Source organism: Nyctereutes procyonoides, unplaced genomic scaffold, assembly GCF_905146905.1.
Source record: "Nyctereutes procyonoides isolate TBG_1078 unplaced genomic scaffold, NYPRO_anot_genome, whole genome shotgun sequence".
In the NCBI taxonomy this organism is placed as follows: Eukaryota; Metazoa; Chordata; class Mammalia; order Carnivora; family Canidae; genus Nyctereutes; species Nyctereutes procyonoides.
The window spans coordinates 32915480-32932242 of record NW_026575160.1 but is presented as its reverse complement, the minus strand read 5'-3'; the positions used below and the strand labels follow the sequence as shown (position 1 = coordinate 32932242).

The following is a 16763-nucleotide window of genomic DNA, read 5'->3' as shown; positions in this document are numbered from 1 at the left end:
ATTATGAAAACTGGAAGTTAATTAGAATTAAGAAATTTCCCTTATTAAGTCTGCAAAGTATAAATACAAGTAATTTTTTAAAAACTTTATTTTAACACCTAATACAATTCCAATTTTAAGGATTACTTGCACAAAAAAATAAACACATTTGGTATAAAAATGTATCACTTTAACGCCCTTTCCCCTTCAGGTCCCCCCTTCCCACCCCCCCACCCCCATGAACTGCACTCTATGTGGATGCAGAAACATAGAAAGACTAATGGCACAGATTCGTTTTTACCTACAGGAGTTTCTGTTTATGTACCCAGGTACTCTAGAGGACACCAGCCCACTTCATCACATGAACCATTTCCTTCAGCCTGCTGAATTTAGTTTCACAAAGAAACAAAGCTTATTATAAAGGCATTTGAAAAACCATTATCTTAAATTCTTTTTAGAAGCACTGACTTTTTTTTTTTTTTTTTTTGCAACCATTTATATACAGTGTGACATAACAGCTCTGGAGTACAGTACATGCAGCAGAACGTACCTGTTGAATATAAAATACTTTTCTTAAAATCTTCATCGTTGGAATTCTCTGAAGTCTAAATTATAGAATGCCCATTACTTTGAGAGAAAATGGTTGAGGAGTACAAATGTCTGCATATGTTGGCCACTGAAATAATCCAAGGCTAACTGGAATAATATTCATAGCACACCAGGAGTGCATAAATAATTTACTTACATTATTAAAATACAACCCATAAAATTCAAGTTCAAGATCTTACAGGATTGTCTTTGTAAATCCTTGAAGTGGTTGCCTGGAAATGCATTGTGTCTTCTTTCCTTCTCTTCTTTTTTTAAAGTCCTATATAAAATGTTTAGTTGAAGATTCTCTTCCTCAAAGGAGACGGCCACCTTTATTTGTGCCGACTGCCTCTTCTCTTCATTGCAGCAGTGCACTGTGGACAGTACCATTTTCCTTTTGGTGCTTCTGTCAACCCAACACATCCATAATGGAACCATTCTATTGGGCACTGGAAAGCAAAGCGGCAGAGCAAAAGTTTTCAACATCTCTAGAGATTACAGAGTATAATATGCCCACTAGACTGGATATCAACAATAAGATGCAAGGAAACAGAACTCTTAGATCTAGGAGCTGATTTACAGATCATTGAATACAACTGGTAAGTTCCAGAGATAAGGAACTGGAGGCAGAAAAACGTATGCATCTTTATTAACTCGGAGGTTCGTGTAAACTATTTCCATGATCCCAAGCAATGAAGGAAGACTCACTAATTCTCGTTAAGCTGGAGAGTGGGTGGATACCAACGGTCGAGGACAAGCAGTGAGATGGGCCTCTCACAAACAAAGTAAACACATTTTACGGATTCTATTTAACATTCGGCCTTCTTCACTCCCTCGTAAAAGCAAAATAAGCTAGCTGCAATGAAAAACAAAGGCATGTCCTGGATTTCCTGCCTGGGTAGGTCTGTTCCTAGATACACAGAGCAAAGGGATTCTAGGGCAGCCCAGGCGGCTCAGCAGTTTAGCGCCGCCTTCGGCCCAGGGTGTGATCCTGGAGACCCGGGATCGAGTCCCACATCAGGCTCCCTGCATGGAGCCTGCTTCTCTAAAAAAAAAAAAAAAAAAAAAAAAAAAGGATTCTACTCTGTAACTTATTAGGCAGTCCTACACCTTCCGCAGAAAATCTCAGCACTCGGAAGAGCACAACTGGGAATGAGAGAGATCAGAGACTATGCTGGGATATTCACAGAAATGCATCATTTTTACTAACTGCCCCAGGAGTTTACAATGGTGTTCTTGGAACAACTGGGCAATACTGTTCTACAATCATCTCAGACAGCCCACAAGTGATTGTAAAGGGGAAGTGGGAGGACAGGCTTTCTCCATCTACGTGAACGTGTTGGGACCCCGTCAGGGCAGGAAGGCATGAACGGTAATGTACCAAGCCAACCCTGTTCAATCTTCACATTGTCTTAAAAGTTTTAAACTGTTATCATTAACCTTAGGGTTATGGTATTACGGACTAGGACTTCTTTAGAACTTAGGGTTCTGTTACTCCTCTGCAGGAAAAGATGACCAAAGGGGAAGTCTGAGAAAAGTAAGGAGGGAGTGAAATTACTAGAAAAAAATATTCTCAGCATCCAATAAAGATATGTATGCAACCAAAGTTAAACTTCCTTAAAAGAAAAAAAGGAATTCTTTTCTTTCAGTTTTATATCAGAAGTGGCTCTTATCGGCTGACAGCTGCAGAGTACGATAGGAAACACTACACTGGTAGGAGGAAAATCAGTTGTGGCCTCAACGTTTCCCATCGCTCCCTCGCCCCCACCTCGTCCCCCCAGCAGCAGGCTTCCTGACACAAGGTACTGTTGTGAAATTCCAGTTCCTCACCATGATAAGTGAACTGGATTCCAGTAAACACAGTATTACTTAACAAAGCAGGTGGGGGATGTTTCTAATTTTCATACCACGTAACACCTTTTGAGATTTATTATCCGCACATGAAATCATAAAACTGGCTTTAAAAAAGTTAAATTGGGAACACATGAAGGGACTCTATCCTGTTTTGGAGAGAAATATTCTAGCATTAATATAATGTAATTAACGTAACTGCAAATCTGTTTTCTTAAACTGAGAGACACCCTAAATAAGGAAAATGTTCAAGTAATAATACTCTGATTTTTTTCATTCCTAATTTAAAAAGTTTAATACTTACATCTTGGTTATCACATCCCACCATCTCGCCATAGGATACCTGGTTAAAATAAAAGTAAATATTTATTATGACTATACGACAAGCATCTAAATTCTAAAACCAAATTGCTTATGATACTGTTAGAAAACAGAGGAGAATATAAAATTGCGTTAAGAAATAGGACATATAGCTTTTTAACAAAGATTTTTTTTTTTTGTTTTTTTTAATTTTTATTTATTTATGATAGTCACACAGAGAGAGAGAGAGAGAGAGGCAGAGATATAGGCAGAGGGAGAAGCAGGCTCCATGCACCGAGAGCCCGACGTGGGATTCGATCCCGGGTCTCCAGGATTGTGCCCTGGGCCAAAGGCAGGCGCTAAACCACTGCGCCACCCAGGGATCCCCTTAACAAAGATTTTTAGAAAGATTTATAGCTTTTTATTAAAAGATTTTTTGGGGGGCAGGGGCACAGAGGAAATACACAGAAATTATGTTCTGTTTGAAAATCTGAAAGAACCTTGACAAATTACCTTTGTGGATGGTTTCTTTCCTAAAGACTTTTAGTTTCTTGATTACTTACTTACTCACTCAAGGTTTTAACTTTTTCCTGGGTCCTGTGAGCTCATTTATATTTTTATAGGAATAGCTGTAACTTCTAAATTTATTATCAATTTACTATCTGCCCTTTCTCATTTTTCTTTTGGCAGTTCATCACCAGTACTTTAGAACACAACTTTCTAATTCTTGAGTTATTTTCTCAATGGACTGAAAAATGCTTTAGACAGGGTTAGAACTAGATGTTATACTATCTGAGTCTCCACTCGAGGGAGAGTATCTGTATATGGGTCTATACACATGAACAACTTCTCTGGTTAACAATCTTTGGAGACACTCAGGTTTTTCCCTTAAAGCTCTACAGTTTATTTCACCCAGTTTTTAGTGTTATAAATGGGAAATCTCGGGTGAATCTGATTTTGTTCTTTTACAGGTAATCTATTTTTACCACCAGGATCCTTAAAGAATTTTCTTTTCTTAATAATTGATATTAAAAAATGTTTGTTGGGTGACAGTAGAAAACCTAATCAACTCTTAAATGGCAAATCCTCAAAAATTAGATTGCCAATTTATACCATGAAACACAATAAATTGCGATGGATTAAAGTTTTTTTAGATGGATTAATGGATTAAAGGTTTAAACATAAAGAAACTGAAGTGTATCAAGAGCTAAACAAAATCATTTGCAAATGAGAAGAAATACAAGACGTATTTATAGGGGGAAAAAAAGGCAAGGAGGTCTTCCTAAGTATATACCCCATGGCTGACTTCATAAGGAAAAAGACTGACAGTCATTACTCCATAAAACTGGAATTTCAGAATCAAAAACAAAACAAAAAAACATCTAAACCAAGCAAAGTATTTATAACATACACGACAAAAATGATAGAAAACTCGGCCCACACCATTGAGTCAATTCATAAAAGAGGAAATAAAAAGTCAAAAAAGGGTCCAAATTTACTACTAATATAAGTTGAAATGATTATGTGACATAAAAACTATCAAATTGGTATGTGGTTTTTAATACAAAATAGTATCCATCATTGGACAGGGTTTAGGAAACAAGCATGCTCACTTGGTTTTGGTAATGAACTTCAGAAGATAATTTGGTAGTCTGTAACAAATATTCTAACTTAAAAAACCTGAACAGGCCAATAACCAGGGAGGAAATTGAAGCAGTCATCAAAAACCTCCCAAGACACAAGAGTCCAGAGCCAGATGGCTTCCCAGGGGAATTCTATCAAACGTTTAAAGAAGAAACCATACCTATTCTACTAAAGCTGTTTGGAAAGATAGAAAGAGATGGAGTACTTCCAAATTCGTTCTATGAGGCCAGCATCACCTTAATTCCAAAACCAGACAAAGACCCCACCAAAAAGGAGAATTACAGACCAATATCCCTGATGAACATGGATGCAAAAATTCTCAACAAGATACTAGCCAATAGGATCCAACAACACATTAAGAAAATTATTCACCATGACCAAGTAGGATTTATCCCCGGGACACAAGGCTGCTTCAACACTCGTAAAACAATCAGTGTGATTCATCATATCAGCAAGAGAAAAACCAAGAACCATATGACCCTCTCATAAGATGCAGAGAAAGCATTTGACAAAATACAGCATCCATTCCTGATCAAAACTCTTCAGAGTGTAGGGATAGAGGGAACTTTCCTCGACATCTTAAAAGCCATCTACGAAAAGCCCACAGCAAATATCATTCCCAATGGGGAAGCACTGGGAGCCTTTCCCCTAAGATCAGGAAAAAGACAGGGATGTCCACTCTCACCACTGCTATTCAACATAGTATTGGAAGTCCTAGCCTCAGCAATCAGACAACAAAAAGACATTAAAGGCATTCAAATTGGCAAAGAAGAAGTCAAACACTCCCTCTTCGCCGATGACATGATACTCTACATGGAAAACCCAAAAGCCTCCACCCCAATATTGCTAGAACTCATACAGCAATTTGGCAGCATGGCAGGATACAGAATCAATGCCCAGAAGTCAGTGGCATTTCTATACACTAACAATGAGACTGAAGAAAGAGAAATTAAGGAGTCAATCCCATTTACAATTGCACCCAAAAGCATAAGATACCTAGGAATAAACCTAACCAAAGAGGTAAAGGATCTATACCCTAAAAACTATAGAACACTTCTGAAAGAAATTGAGGAAGACACAAAGAGATGGAAAAATATTCCATGCTCATGGATTGGCAGAATTAATATTGTGAAAATGTCAATGCTACCCAGGGCAATTTACACGTTCAATGCAATCCCTATCAAAATACCATGGACTTTCTTCAGAGACTTAGAACAAATTATTTTAAGATTTGTGTGGAATCAGAAAAGACCCCGAATAGCCAGGGGAATTTTAAAAAAGAAAACCATAGCTGGGGGCATCACAATGCCAGATTTCAGGTTGTACTACAAAGCTGTGGTCATCAAGACAGTGTGGTACTGGCACAAAAACAGACACATAGACCAATGGAACAGAATAGAGAATCCAGAAGTGGACCCTGAACTTTATGGTCAACTAATATTCGACAAAGGAGGAAAGACGATCCACTGGAAGAAAGACAGTCTCTTCAATAAATGGTGCTGGGAAAATTGGTCATCCACATGCAGAAGAATGAAACTAGACCACTCTCTTGCACCAGACACAAAGATAAACTCACAGTGGATGAAAGATCTAAATGTGAGACAAGATTCCATCAAAATCCTAGAGGAGAACACAGGCAACACCCTTTTTGAACTCGGCCACAGTAACTTCTTGCAAGATACATCCACGAAGGCAAAAGAAACAAAAGCAAAAATGAACTACTGGGACTTCAAGATAAGAAGGTTTTGCACAGAAAAGGATACAGTCAACAGAACTAAAAGACAACCTACAGAATGGGAGAAGATATTTGCAAATGACATATCAGATAAAGGGCTAGTTCCCAAAATCTATAAAGAACTTATTAAACTCTAACTTAATTTTATTTCTAAAATTTCTAAAAGATTATCTTAGAAATTAGTGTATAAAATGGATTACATAAAAAAATGCCTACCATAATATAATCGTAACTTTTTTTTTTAAACATTGTATTTAGTTATTCCTGACCAACAGAGAGAGACAAGCAGAGACACAGCAGAGGGAGAAGCAGGCTCCATGCAGGGAGCCTGACGTGGGACTCGATCCCGGGTCTCCAGGATCACGTCTTGAGCCGAAGGCAGACGCTCAACCGCTGAGCCACCCAGGCGTCCCATAATTTGTGACTTCAAAAACACTAAAAATAAAACCTGTACCTAAATATTGGCTTAAAAAGTTACATACAGTATAACATTTAACTGTGAGAAGTTAAAAAAAAAAAAAAACTACTTCAAGAAAAATGATGTGCAGTACACATGACTGTGAAAAAGTGTTATATGAAGAATATACTGAGACCCAACTGGTCAAATACACACACACAGACACACATACACACGTGAGCATCTGTGTGTACATACGGGTAAAAGACTGAATGTTCGTGCGTCTCCCCCAAAGTCCCGTGTTGCAGCCCTAGCCCCCAATGGGACTGTATTTAGAGACAGGGTCTGTGAGGCGATAAAGGCTAACTGAGGCCAGATGGATGAAATCTTAACCCAATAAGGCTGGACGCCCCATAAGAAGAGGGAAAGACACCAGAGCTCTCTTCACCATGAGGATACAGCATGGAAGTGGCCCTCTGCTGGGAAGGAAGAGCCCTCACCTGGAATGGGATCAGTCAGCACTTTAGTGCTGGACTACATCGCCTCCCGAACTGGGAGAAAATAGAGTTCTGCTGTTTAAACCACACAGCTTACGGTACTTTGTCGTGGCAGCCTGAGCAGAGTAAGACAACATGCATGTCGGGTAAACAGTAGTGATAAAACAAAATGTCTAATTCTAGGTTAAATCCGAGGGCTGAGATTATGGGTGACTTACACAGTCCTTTATAACTCTTTATATTTACAGCAAATGTGATTTTATAAGAATCAGAAGAAAATCATACAAGGAAGCAAAAGTATTTTAACTGGAAAAAAAAGCACTTAAAAAAATCAAACAGCTCTGTTTTCTATTTTACTGAGATTCTGCTTTTGTAGACATATCAGACTTTTACCTGATTGCAAATGCAGTATCGTGGTTCATTTGGGTCATAAGTCCAATCAACCTGACTGTTTGAATCAGACTCTGGTACTACTGTTGTTTGTTGAGAGATTTCTTGTACGACGGTTGATGAAGAAGAACATGACGACAAGGAAGAGGAAGAGGAGGAAGATGATGACTGCTGACTTGAAGACTTGTTGTTGTTTCTGAAAAAAACAGTATCAGTTTTATTTGCTCAGCATCCAGAAGTTATGGGAGAATAATTCCTAAATGAGTGGTATGAAATGAAATGACATTAAACGTAAATTAACGTTAAACATGAAGTTAAACTAACCCGATACACAGGTTTAAAAGCACAGTTACTGAGAGCAACAAAGAGCAAAATTTTTCATAACAGTTTATTTTTGTTTTCTAGAGAATAAAGATATTCATAAAAATTTCTTTCAAACTATGTTTTTGTAATAATTTTTTAAATCTGTTACGACTTAACGCTGACTTAAATTACAGGTAATAGTTATAAGAATTAGTGTTCGCTACGGCTATCTTCCAGACGTTCTTTGTATTTTTAAGCAAATTGAATACTCTTCATCAAAATCTAAAACACAAATACACAAAAGCAGTTGATGAAATTGATCATGATCATCAACTGAGATGTGAATACTTACCTGTGTTAAGACAGGAGAGAGTGTGCAAATTCGCAAGGAATTTAGCAATATTTACATGCTAATTAAATTTTAAAACAGGAAAATTTATTATCAGCATTTGTAATAAATTTGGGTCATTAAGATGAATTCCTTTTTGAGGTACCTAGCACTTTTGTGGTAATTCTACATTGATCATTCCTGGGATTTACTCACAGGAAATATAGTACATTTAAAAATACGTTATGATGCAATTATTAGATAACAGCTCTTCTTCTGGTTTACCATTTGAACTTTCATTATGTCTGAGTATCTAGCAAATGCAGATACTGGGGATAGATGGTACCAAACCCTGTTAAGTTTTTGTGTTTAAGACAGACAACCATCCTAAGAGTCTTATATACAAAAATATAGGGATATTTTCATACTTTCAATTTGGGGGGCATAAGACCAATAATTAATACAATTTCCTTTTAATAAAAATGAAGAATTTTGTTTAAAAAAAATTCCCAGGATAAAATTTGTATCTTATGCATTAATTTACATTGGGACACGTGACAAAATAAGGGGCCATAAAGGAAAAAGTTTCCATAAAATGGCTTATCCTAATGAACAGAAGAAAGTAAACAGGAGTCATTTAGGAGTCATTTATACCTAATTTAAGACTCTAGAAAATTAAAGACTTTTAACACCTTTTAGAGACCTTCCTCCTCCCACGTATGACAGTGTGTCTTCCTGCCTCCCCCATGTGATCCTGATCCATTACATCCCACCTTGGTTGCACATGGCCAAGCCCAGCTGGATGCCAAGCCAACTGCATACTTAGTAAGGGCACAGGGCCACTGTAACAGGGAAACCTACTTGCTCTTTCTCCCGCTCCGGGAGTCGGCTGCTGACGAGCTGGCGTTCTGTGTTAATGTAGTCATGAGTGCCGAAGATGATGAATAGCCAGCTGTTTCTCTGGGCATTGAAAATTCTTTTCCCAGCTGAAAGTCATTATTCTTAAACGCTTCATAACTGGCTTTTAGACTTGATGTTCTTCGTCCCTCTTTCATCTTAAACAGACATTCATTGATAATATTAATACACATATACGTGCAGATTTTCTTTTTCAGTCCTACTAGTTGCAGTATTATGTCAGTTTATACAATATTCTTTTGCTTGAACCATTATTTTCATCACTGGCATTTGAACTATTTTATGTAAAGATTTAAAATCAGTTTTTACACAGTTAGGAGGGAACTAGAGAATTGGTGACTTAATTTGGAATATAAACCAAACAGAAGCGAACAAGTGTAATGCAGTCAGTTCAGGGCTGCGACAGAGAAAGGAGTACTGTCCTAGCAGGTGCTATGGCTTCTTGTCAAAAACACGCACATCATTAGCAATCACTGTACGAAGGGATCTGCATGACATTGCACGAAATCTATTTTTTTTACTTTTCATTATCAGGTAAATTGATGCACATCCATTTCATTAAATAAAACATCAGGCATCATAAAACCATGGTTTAAAAATGAAACTATACAATAATGTAAGAGAACTCTGTTCACACCTCGTTGTTTCTATTAAAGTTTGCCAATGATTCAGACAAAATGTACCTGCCATTTCCAAACCTCTTCCTTTTTACCTGAGCTGTGGCTTGAACTGCTTGAGCTGCGGCCATGGTAATTGCCCCTGCACCAGTTCCTGAAGATAATGAGCCAATATTATAGGATGCCAGAGGTTGGGAGGAATTCACATTGTAAGCATTGTTGGAAGAAGTTGTAGAATTATTATTTCGACACCCTATGTAGAATTAAAGAAGAAATAAAAATGGTTGGAGAGAATATAATGTTAGGGAGCTTAAAATACATTATTTCCCAGTACAGATATAATCATTAAATTTAACATTTTCATGTCACTATAAAATTTTCATGTCCCATTTTTCCTTTTTCTTCTTTCCCCAAACGTGGACTTTAACCAAGTAAAAAATCAGTATGATTTGTTAATTCTGAATGCTTTCATTTCCCCTTATTTTAACATATACAAACATCAAAAATTCATGTTTAAGATAATAAACTTACCTAGCGTATTTTCCTTAGAGGCATCTGATGTAAGCGTAGACAGAAGAGCTTCAGATTTAAACTTCTTTTCAGGAATATGATCTGTTGTTGTATGGTGAGAAGTCGGATTATATTTCCTTTCTGAATATAAATAAAGAAATTTTGTGTTTTAAAATTTTAGAGAACTGTGGACAAAACATAATACTTCCATTCAGTTACAAGCAGGTACAGTTATGTCCTGAGTTCTTTATGGAATACAGAACAATATGTTTTCTTGGAAGACAGGAGAAGCAGATCTCTCTGTGTCACCTGGTTTGTTAAGAGTAGCCTTCTCACACACTAAAAATAACTTCAGCAGCAAAGTACTGCGAATAACTCACAATGCACCATGGTTTCACATATAGCATGATAGGAATTTTGTTTTCAAAACACTATCTACAATTTTGAATAGTTCTCAATCAACCCTTCTTTCATATCAGATTGATCTGTCACAAGATGCGATGATACAGTCTTCTAACTGGCTAAGATCCAACCAACCATTCATTAACTCACTAACTCACCAATATTGGGGCCTTCTTATATGCCAAGCAGCATGCTAGGCACTGAAGAAGTAAGGATGGCAAAAAACCAAAGAGCCTACCATCACGTAGCTTATCGTTTGACTTGAATTATAACACTCTCTAGAGAGAATCAGGTGTCTGTAATGTAGGAAGTATATGCTGCTATTAATACCATATATTTATCCTCAATGTATCCCAGGAAAAGCAAACTCTCTACTCCCAAATCAAATATGCTTTTCTCAAATGACAGCAATAAGTCTATCAGGAACTGTAAGGAAAAATAAAAAAATAAAAATAAAAAATAAAAAAAATAAAATAAAAAAATAAAATAAAATAAAATAATAAAATAAAATAAGGGAGAGATATTTTTTTCTCAATTGGTTGTATGGAGCCAACTAAAAAAGAATATACAGGTAATATAATGAATTTTTAATTATACTGAAAATTGTAGCTGCCTGAAACCAAACTTACTTTCCACTGGAGTATGTGAATGAGCATGGTGATTGTTCACTGGCTGTGAAGGAGTATCTAGTTCCAAAGATCCTATAAATGAAAGGCACAGAGATACATGTCAACACAGAACATTAAAGGTCAATCAACTACAGGCACTCTGTACCCTCACCTACCAGAGGACTGGGAGCCCTGATGCACATACCTGTATCATTTTAGTCAGAGAACCACCACTGCCAAGTTTATCCTGAGGCAATTTCATCCTCTCTCTAAACAGTACGTAATCCACTTCTTAATATTCACCTTATGTACAAAAAAGCTCAAGGCATGCTAATGTCTAATTGGGGAATTCAGGACAGCAGGTACCGCCTAAGTGGATGAATGGATACTATAACTCCATTTCCGATAAGATCTAAAAACTCAAACGAGTTATACTGGGCTGAAGACCTTTCTACGGGAGATCCTAAAGTATTAGACGATGGGACATTACTATATGAAATAAAATTCTTTGATTGTTAAAAGGACATATGATAGTAAAGACTTCCTAAAAGAAGTTAGGCACAGAATCGCTACCGCCAAGCATTAAAAGACTTTTAATGAAATTTTCTGGGTTTATCTTGATCCCTTGAGATGAAATTATGGCAGGGCACAGGGTGGAGCAGATTTTATAACTTGATTTCATTTAGTGTGTCTGTGTCCTTACAGAGGATGCTTCATTAACCTTCCTGCAGTACTGAATAGGCATGAATTATTGTTATTCACAGCTATTATCAGCATCTCGAAAAAAAATTACAACAGCTACAGAACATTTTATTTTGTCTCAAACACTATTCTCAGATAGGATTTCCTTGGAATAAAAGTATCACAAATAAATTAGATGATCATCTAAAGTGATAGATCTACTTTTGAATACAAAATTGCAACTACAGATACCAACATGGACTCTTGACTAGGTTATTCTCCTAGTCTAGGGAGTGTGTGTATCTATACACACACACACACACACACACACACACACGACCCAACACCATAAAGAAATTCTTCATCAGTGTGTAGAAATAGGTACATGTTCTTGCTGACGAAATGCATCAAGAAAAAAAAAGTAATCAAGGTAAATTACAGCAGGTGATCAAGTTGAACCTTACAAAGAAATATTAAAATTGCTTCTGATTGATAAAAAAAAAAAGTTCACTTTTTTGAGAAAAAGAGGAAATGCTTTGGAATCAATTAAAATCTTTCTTACCAACACAGTTGAGGAAAAGCCTTAAGGCAGTTCTCATGAAAAAAATAACAACCTTCCTCAGAGTTTAAGGGTATCTAGCAGGCAGGGCAAAGTCAATACATTTAATGAAGATGGTTAGCTTGTTTCTAGATGGTTATATTTCTTTAAATCTTTGTTCTCTCCACTTATCTTACTAACGTATATACATATTAAAAAATATTAATATGTGATTTTAATAAAAAGCGAGTGTATGATATCCTGCATCATCTCTCTCAGTATCCATAACCCAAATGGTTCTAGCTGCTGGAGTCCAAGCTGTCCGGCCCGGTTGCCACCATCCACAGAAGCGCAGGATCTGAGAAGTCTCCACAGGACAAGTGTCTCCTCAGTGATTTGCACATGGACCGTGTCCAACATTGATGGAAAACTGTAAATTTTACTTACGCCTCTCTAATATTTCAGTAATTCCAGCATTATCAGCTTCCAGCTCCATTTTAAACTTAGCCAGTTCCTGATCCAGCTTTCTCAAGTGTCGATCTACCTGTTTCAAAGAAGATCAAAGATAACCACCAAAATTTGGGACACTATTAAAGTGTCAGTTTAGTGAGGAAAACTAAATATTTCTTTTAGTGTATCTGCTTAGTATCCTTGAACAAGTCAATTAACCTACATCTCGGTTTTTTAATCTATGAAATAAATGAAGGTGCTATATGAAATAATCTCTCAAGTCTCCCTTAATAAATTTGAAGTTTTAAGAAACCAGAATCACAGTTTGTTAGAAAACATTCAGAAGAAGCAGGATGTGAAACTAAATAAAACTGATATTTGGGACGGAAGGGGAAGGAAGTGCAGGAGGGTGGGTTAACTTTTTATAGTATACACTGGGATTACTTTCAACCTAATCTCCTCCTACTTATAAAAAGGCCATCTACCACACTGCCATAGTATAATAACTGTTATTTAGAATGAAAGATCCTTAGTCTATAAACAAAGAGGCTACTATATTCTACACATATATTTCTCTAAGGCAGAAAAGTAAACCATTATACTTGTAAACATTTATGTAAAGGGTTGAAACAAAAGGGGTTCTTAGCCAGGAAACTCCATTCCCCGAAGAGCCTGGTTAAAATGGTTTTATTGCTAATACTAATGCCCTTGTTAACGTGGCAAATTTTATTTTCTCATTCAACTAGAGATCTTTTGACGGATTTCAGAAAATTATATGATACCTCAAACCAGCAACAAGTCTTAATTTTTTAAGGTTAATATTAAATATCTTTTCAATACTTTTTCAACTTTACCACTTTGAAGTGAAACACAATTTTTGGATAATATTGTTATATTATTGACAACTTTTTTCAAACCCTAGATTCCCAAAGGATGACAGCTAAATAATTAAAAGTGACTTTCTTATAAATATAAAGTGTCTATGATACACTATGGAGGCAAAAAAAATTAAATGAGAATGAAATAATGTGTGCCTAAAATGAAGGAGATGGGCAGAAAAAATAGCAGAAGACAATCTGTCTGTGTTAGATGCCATGTAATGTGCTTGGTGCGTTAGAAGCTCTTCTATCTTTTCTAACCCTTGTGCTAATCTTTTGACATAGGTTATTACTGTCTTCATTTCATAAGTGAAGAAACAAAAGCTGCTCAAAGGCAGTAGATAATGCATTATGGAGAAAGGATTTAACTCTGATCAATTTGTAATAAGTTGTGCTTCACCAGTTATACCTAACATTGCCCACTGAACTTCTGCATGTGGCACCCAACTGTTTTTTAACTCAGAATACAATTCAAATTGAAAAACGAGAATATTTTCTTGTTATTTATATTTTATATATTAACAGCACCCACTGGGGTATTGGTTAGTGACTTGTCAATAATTTAAAGCTTAGTTTTCCCTCCACCTTTACACACAAGTTATTTTTCAGAGCCTGGTAGAAACTATAATTACAATATTTAAAATCCTATAGAAGTACATAAATGCTCTTATTCAAAGAACATGCAGTTAATTGAGCATCCTTTACTGGAACCTCCCTTCTAATAATAAAGTGTGAACACAGACCTTAGTTATTCAAGAATATCTCTCACATTGTCAAAATTTAATCTCAAGGGAAGTCAGAAAAAAAAAATACTCGTATTTAAATTCTAAAACACTTAATGCGATGAAAATATTCCACCACTTTTATTACCTACGGATCATTCTACTAATAAATGTTGAGTTTTGTGCTTGGCGCTGGGTTAAATGGAAGATACGAAAAAAATGGGAGAGAGTCCCTGCCTTCATAGGAATTACAATTTGGCTGACAAATCAAGATCTATGTGAGATTTTTAACATGATACATGTCTTTAAAATGCATATGCCCTAAATGTAGCAAATAAGCTACAGTTGGAAAAGGGTTAGAATAAGTACATAAAAAAAATACATATGTAACACTGGCTGTGGTAGACACAAAGTAGTTATGAGTTAGAGGGTGAAAAATATGTTTCCAAATAAGTGGAAAGAAAAATTAACAATTAAGGAATGAATAGAGACAGAAAGACCAACAAGATTCTCAGAGGAAAAAGAAAAAGTGACGTATGGTGTGGCCTGTAACAGGTGTACACAGTATAGACAGGTAGAATGTTAGAATCTTTGTTGGGAGGATGGGGCTGGAGTGAGACAAAGACATCGTGTATCCTCCCCTAACTCCTCACATCCCTGCACGTAAGAACTGCCTCAGTGGATTAAAGGCAGTACTGATGAGGGTTATTACATATGAGAGCATGGAAAATAATGATGGGATTTCCAATACCAGTAGCTAGGAAAAAAGGAATAGAACACAAAGATGTTACAATTCTGAAAGCCAATACATAATTAAAATAAACAGAAAAGCCTAAACCAGGTTGTGGTAGGCAGCTTTGTGAGACAGCTTCCAATCATTCCTACCTCCTGGTAGGTAAGAAAAAAGATCATGAACTGATAACTATTACAAGCAATTATTAGGCAATGAGAATGGTTTTTCTTAGTCATTGCTACTGTACTAAATCAAATCAGAAGTTAGAAAGTTGATCACAAGATTTAACTCAAGCTATAAAGAGCCAGCGTACTTAAATAGTATTAAACAGCCGCAGCAAGAGCTGAACTGAACTTGCCTGAAACCTGTAGAGTGCATCTCCTCTACCCCCATGATTCTGAATGGGGAAAGTATCTCCACTAGCAGATCACCCTAATGACCCCACGGGTATCAGACAAAACAACAACCTAAATTACCCCACTCCTCCATATATACCTGACCTAATATGACTGATTTATAGTAGTGAAGAGGGTGCTACTCCAGTTGAGAGAGATTTTCCATTAACCACAGGCTCCTAACACAAGGCTGACCACAGAGTCTAATTATTGATTTGTTCCCCACTTAATGTCAATGAGTACTAGCCACAAAAACATCGTTACTTCTACAGCCCCCAATCGTATCTGATAGCCCCAAATATAACTGCTTTAGTTTTAAATCAATTCCCTTTTTTTCTGACCTCTTCAGAACCAAAGGAAATTCTGTCAACATTATTTTTAACATCTTGATGATCACAAAGATAAGTAAGTCACCCTGGCTCCTCAGCATGAAACAAAAACAAAATCCTCATACTTTAACATTTTGGCATAGAGTTGTTATCCTTTATTCTTTCTCTTTTGACTCCTGGTTTCCAATATCCAAATTTTAAGATGTGTCACTGATGGACCCAAATGGAACTAAATACAGCTTTTTAAAAAAAGGTTCTACATGATTTATGGTTTCCAATACCATCAAATTCTAAAATTTAAATATCTCGCTTGCTCTTTCAGAATGAGCACAAGGTAGTATAAAAAGTTCTAAGTTGAAATCCATGGCAATGAGAGATAAATTCCTAACTGCAAAAGATCTGGTAATAGTGCATAAAGAGGGTAAACTGGAGAAGAAAAAGGAATCATGATGGCAAATTACTTCTCTGATAAGTCATGAAAATGATTCTTCACATCTCTGAATTATATTTGAAAAAGGTAAAAATCTGATCCCTCTTGAGGCTGAATCAAGTATTTGAGGCCTTAGCACATCAACTACATATCTAATCTTCCTAAGAGACAATAAGGTAAGGATACAAGTCAAAAGGTCAAATCTACATAACATGTTTTTTTTAATCAGAGTATCAGATGAAGAATTCTCAAAGTTATAGGTAAAATATATACCTGAAATATAATCATCTCAGGAAGAGGCCAGGATATAAAAAAGAAGCAAGTTCAAGGGTACCGAGCAATGTAAAAAGACTGCTACAATCATTCAAGCATTAACTAAAAGCAAATTTTATCAGAGTACACATAAATCAACTTCATTAGGTATTGTAATCTAATGCAGCCTGATGACAGTGACATCTGGCTAAGAAACACAAATAAGTGTTTAATGACTATGACTATCAGGATCCTGGAAGGAAATTATTTTAATAGGATAGCTTTTTC

The 16763-nt window shown here is 36.3% G+C and overlaps 1 protein-coding gene across 1 annotated transcript in view; it reads right to left on the bottom strand.

The window, feature by feature from the left end:
* Window positions 1–228: 228 nt before the first annotated feature.
* Window positions 229–16763, bottom strand: part of ING3 (inhibitor of growth family member 3) — a 28593-nt gene continuing 12058 nt past the window's right edge. The window contains exons 5-12 of the mRNA XM_055314854.1: window positions 12734–12830; window positions 11089–11160; window positions 10079–10198; window positions 9643–9800; window positions 8874–9067; window positions 7385–7577; window positions 2723–2761; window positions 229–1016 (exon numbers count right to left, since the gene is read on the bottom strand). Of these exons, the coding sequence (XP_055170829.1) occupies window positions 900–1016; window positions 2723–2761; window positions 7385–7577; window positions 8874–9067; window positions 9643–9800; window positions 10079–10198; window positions 11089–11160; window positions 12734–12830 (990 nt within the window). The 3' untranslated portion in view covers window positions 229–899. The remainder of the gene's footprint in view (window positions 1017–2722; window positions 2762–7384; window positions 7578–8873; window positions 9068–9642; window positions 9801–10078; window positions 10199–11088; window positions 11161–12733; window positions 12831–16763) is intronic.